The 4,739-nt window shown below is 40.3% G+C and overlaps 1 protein-coding gene across 1 annotated transcript in view; it reads right to left on the bottom strand.

The window, feature by feature from the left end:
* Positions 1-4,739, bottom strand: part of LOC101847565 (collagen alpha-1(I) chain) — a gene marked incomplete in the record, with an annotated part of 42,824 nt that overhangs the window by 5,318 nt on the left and 32,767 nt on the right. Inside the window, 5 exon segments of the mRNA XM_013080066.2 lie at positions 84-243; positions 976-1,053; positions 1,889-1,924; positions 2,693-2,728; positions 3,824-3,895. Coding sequence (XP_012935520.1) covers positions 84-243; positions 976-1,053; positions 1,889-1,924; positions 2,693-2,728; positions 3,824-3,895 — 382 coding nt within the window.

Below are 4,739 nucleotides of genomic sequence, written 5' to 3'. Positions count from 1 at the left end.
TATTATTATTATTATTATTTTTATAATTATAATTATTATCATTATTATTATTATTATTATTATTATTATTGTGATTAACTGACCGTTCTTCAGAGGCTCCTCAGCAGAGGCAGCGATCTGGCGACAGGTACGTCCTGGAGCATCACGCTCTCCGGTTGGCTTCCTGACCTTCTTGATTTCGGCAGTGACCTTCTTCAGGGCCTCGATGGTGTTGCGGGCCTTCTCATCAGGAGGAGCATCTCCCTGAGGTACGAGAGCAGGGCGATATTATGTTATGATTGATGGCCGGGTGGGATAAGGGAGGAGGGAGGGTGGGAAGGGGGAGGAGAAAGGTGGGGGAGGAGAGTAGGAGGAGGGTGCTGGGGAGTAGGAGGGTGGGAAGGGGGAGGAGAAAGGTGGGGGAGGAGAGGGAGGAGGAGGAAGGTGCTGGGGAGTAGGGAGAAGGAGAGGGGGGTGGGGTGAGGAAAAAGATGGGTATGTGAGGAGATAGGAAGGCTAGCTATCAAACAGATTATTATTAGTATATTATTATATTATGCAGAAAACTAAGCGTAAAGGGACGTTGTCACAATTTGTCGGGGATTTGTTTTCTTTCGTTAAAAAAGGCAGTAGTCACACAATACAAATAGTCTTGCTATAGTCGAGCACCCTCGCAACGTTTCCCTCCTCCTCCTTCATCAGGTTTCAAGTAGAGTCAATTGGTATGCGCCATGATGAACCGGACTTACATCAGGGTACAAAGTCTTGGATATTGTAATGCACGTATAATATTGTTTACAGTCAGCTATCTGATGATACTACCTTGTTTATCAATGTCTGACAAAGACCGATATATCCACAGAGGAGAATATTTGTGCCCCGAAATAGAAGAATTAAAAAAAATTAAAGGGTAAGTTTACTTGCTCCTTCTGCTGTGGCTGATGAGACCAATTCTGGTTGAGCAAGCTATCAGGGGAATAAAAATTATGTACTTACCAGGTAGGGATCAGCCTTCATGCCACCGGAAGTCCAGCTGGACATGGCAGCAGCGTACACGGATTGACCAGGAGGACCCTGTGATGGTTGGTGGGTGGGGGAGGGGGAGAAGACAAGATTATAACATTATAGTTCAGCAGCTCGTGGAGTTAAGAAAGAACAAAGCAAAAGCAGAGACTTTTTTTTTCAAACCCAACTAAACTAATGGTGTCACACGGCAACTATTAAACATTTAATATATTATCAGCAAATATTTGTTTAAATAAAAGAGCAGATTTATTCCTTATCAGTGACATTTCTCGAAATAAAAAAAAAAAAAACACCCCGAAAAATACCCGTCCTAAGACCTATCCTTTGAAATAAACCCCAGAAAAAAAAACTATAAGTGCTTTGTATTTTCTGAAATCAAGTTGACACAAAACAGGATGTACATTAACACGGACTGAAAATGACAAAATATTGGATTAAAAACTCTCGGTTCACAAATGTTCTCATTTTCAGATGTCACTTAAACAATTTCATTTCAGTCGTTTTGTGTAATATAAGTTTAGCCCTCTGGGCGATTGAGTTTGGAAGAAGAATGAGAGAGAGAAAGAGTGAGAGAGACAGAGAGAGACAGAGAGAAAGAGAGAGAGACAAAGACAGAGAGAGAGAGAGAGAGAGACAAAGAGAGAGAGACAGAGAAACAGAGAAAGAGAGAGATAGAGAGAGACAGACAGAGAGAGAGAGAGAAACAGAGAGAGAGAGAAAGAGGCAGAGAGAGGGACAGAGAGAGAGAAAGAGAGAGAGAGAGAGAGGCAGAGACAGAGGGACAGAGATAGAGAGACAGACAGACAGAGACACAGACAGAGAGACAGAGATAGAGAGACAGAGATAGAGATAGAGAGAAAGAGAATGAAAACGTTTTACTTACAGGAGGACCGGCACGACCAGCCTCTCCTTGTTGTCCCTGTGTGGATGGAAAAGAGAGAAACAAAAATTAATACAGCAGAGTAATGGCACAGTCAAAACTGTCTAAGACGACCACCTATTGTGTAGGAGAAAAGCCGCCGTCTTCCAAACTGTCACTAATCTATATCGTAAAAAAAAATAATTTCGCTCTGGAGGAAATGGGAAGTGACCGATTGTCTTATACAGGTGGCCGTTAGAGCAGGATCGTCGGTATAGCATGACATTACTATGATGCTCTACCTCGATTAAAGAACACAGGCTCTGAGCGTTTTACAAATTAAATTTATGCAGGTAGTAACATATAGACAGAGCATTGTGTTTTGCCTAAAGCCCTATATACACGATTTATCTTTTTATTCTTAGAATAAATGAATGACGAGCAGACTTTGTAATGGTTATACGATTTAATCTCTCACGGAGGCATTCTAGACAATTGTAAATGTTATATAAAGTGGAGGGTCTACAATCAGATGAAAATAAGATTATTTTGGAAATTAATGCTAGTGATGATGATTATGATGATGGTTTTTTTTTGGTTTCCTTAATGGGCCTGGTGGACTCCACGAAGAAATCTTCGAGCGAGACTTTTTCGGCTCCATTGTCAATATACTAAGAGGCGCCTCCACTCGTACAAATAACTCCATTCGAATTTGCCATTGGTGATGATGTTGATGATGATAATGATGATGATGATGATGATGATGATGATGATGATGATGATGATATGATGAAAATCGTCAAGTAAGTAGTTTGGATTAACACTTACCCTTCTTCCATCCTCTCCGGCGGGTCCTCTGGAGCCCTGAGGAGAGAGAGAAAAATAAATCATTATTTGTTTGGAGGTGCACACGCTGCTGCTTTTGTTGCTGTTGGTGGTGGTGTTGTTGTTATTGATGGCTTTGTTTCAAATGTTGTTTTTTATGGTCGTTGAATTTGGGGTTATTGTTGATAATGTTATTGTTGTTGTTGTTGCGGCTGCTGCTGCTGCTGCTGTCGTTGTGGTGCGGTAGTGTCAGTTTTGGGAAACATGTAACATGAAATTGCCGGTAAACCGAACACACATGAGATGGAATTGTCCTTAAACTTGATACATTGGGTAACATGGGATTGCCTTTGGACTTAATACATTGTGATATACGGAATAGTCCTTAAACTTAATACATTGTGATATACGGAATAGTCCTTAAACTTAATACATTGTGATATACGGAATAGTCCTTAAACTTAATACATTGTGATATACGGAATAGTCCTTAAACTTAATACATTGTGATATACGGAATAGTCCTTAAACTTAATACATTGTGATATACGGAATAGTCCTTAAACTTGATACATTTTGTAACATGGAATTGTCCTTAAACTTGATACATTTTGTAACATGGAATTGTCCTTAAACTTGATACATTTTGTAACATGGAATTGTCCTTAAACTTGATACATTTTGTAACATGGAATAGTCCTTAAACTTGATACATTTTGTAACATGGAATTGTCCTTAAACTTGATACATTTTGTAACATGGAATTGTCCTTAAACTTGATACATTTTGTAACATGGAATTGTCCTTAAACTTGATACATTTTGTAACATGGAATTGCCCTTACACTTGACCCTAAAACGTGATACATTGTGTGATGTGAAATTGCCGATTAACTTGATATATCAAACATAGGATTGCCATTCATCTTGACCCATATAACATATAATTGACCTTAAACTTGACCTATATAACAGAATTGCCCTTCAACTTGACCCGTGTAACATAAAATTGCCATTCAACTTGACCCATATAACATAGACTTACCCTTCAACTTGACATATAATAGAATTACTATTCAACTTGACGCCTACGGCATGGAATAATAATCGCCCTTAATTAATGTGCGGTACTCACAGTGCGTCCTGGGGGTCCCTCGACTCCGGTCTCTCCGTCAGGTCCCATGGGTCCACGGCCTCCGTCGGATCCCTGTAAAGACAATCAGAGATGGTGGTGAGTTGTTTGTTCAGCTGATTCCTCAGTTAACTCATTTAGAACGCGCAAACTGGTAATTTCACAACGCTTTAGTTCGTTTTGTTAAGAGTTTAACGACACTTGTCTAGTTTTAGTAAGCGTTTTACAGCACTTGTAACGCAGTAAGATAATATAAGTGCCGAAGATGGGAAGTTTTACAAAAGAGTAACTAACATAAAAAAGAAAGAGGAGAGATGAGGACGATAGCTATTTGACAGGAAGAAGGAGTATACCACACCCGAGCTCCTGCCAACCACCCACACAACACTTACAATACAAATAAATCATACAAATGTCGAAGATTAAAGGTCTTGCACGTCGAGTAACTGTACAAGAGAAGAAGCAGTAGAGATGAGGACGATAGAAGTTCAATAGGGAAGAAGGAGCAAATCAAGCCAGAGTGCCCGCATATCTTCCGATCGACAACGCTTGAAGACGAGCTGCGTCAATAGTATGTTTAAGATGCAACGTGTCTATGTGACGTTTTAGATGCAGTAGAGAGGAGAGGAGAATGTGAGAAGGCAAGCAATCGTAGCTTGAGCCTAATGATATTTGATAAAACAAACGACTTACTCTGGGTCCGGAAGGTCCTGGTGGTCCTCTGGAGCCAGCATCTCCGAGGGGTCCCTGAAATCAGAACGAAGGTATAAAATTAAAATCTACACCAAGAGCTTTTGTCATGAGTAACACCCAAGACTCACTTCTTCCTTTCGAAGTTATATTATCTTCCTAGGGAGCTGATCCTTCCATGAAACATATATTTACACAATTTGGTGCAATTGAAGCCCCCTCGCCCCCC

The sequence above is a fragment of the Aplysia californica genome, unplaced genomic scaffold (genome assembly GCF_000002075.1).
Source record: "Aplysia californica isolate F4 #8 unplaced genomic scaffold, AplCal3.0 scaffold00073, whole genome shotgun sequence".
NCBI lineage: Eukaryota > Metazoa > Mollusca > Gastropoda > Aplysiida > Aplysiidae > Aplysia > Aplysia californica.
Note: the sequence above shows the minus strand (reverse complement) of the source record. Positions and strands in the feature narration are given on the sequence as shown.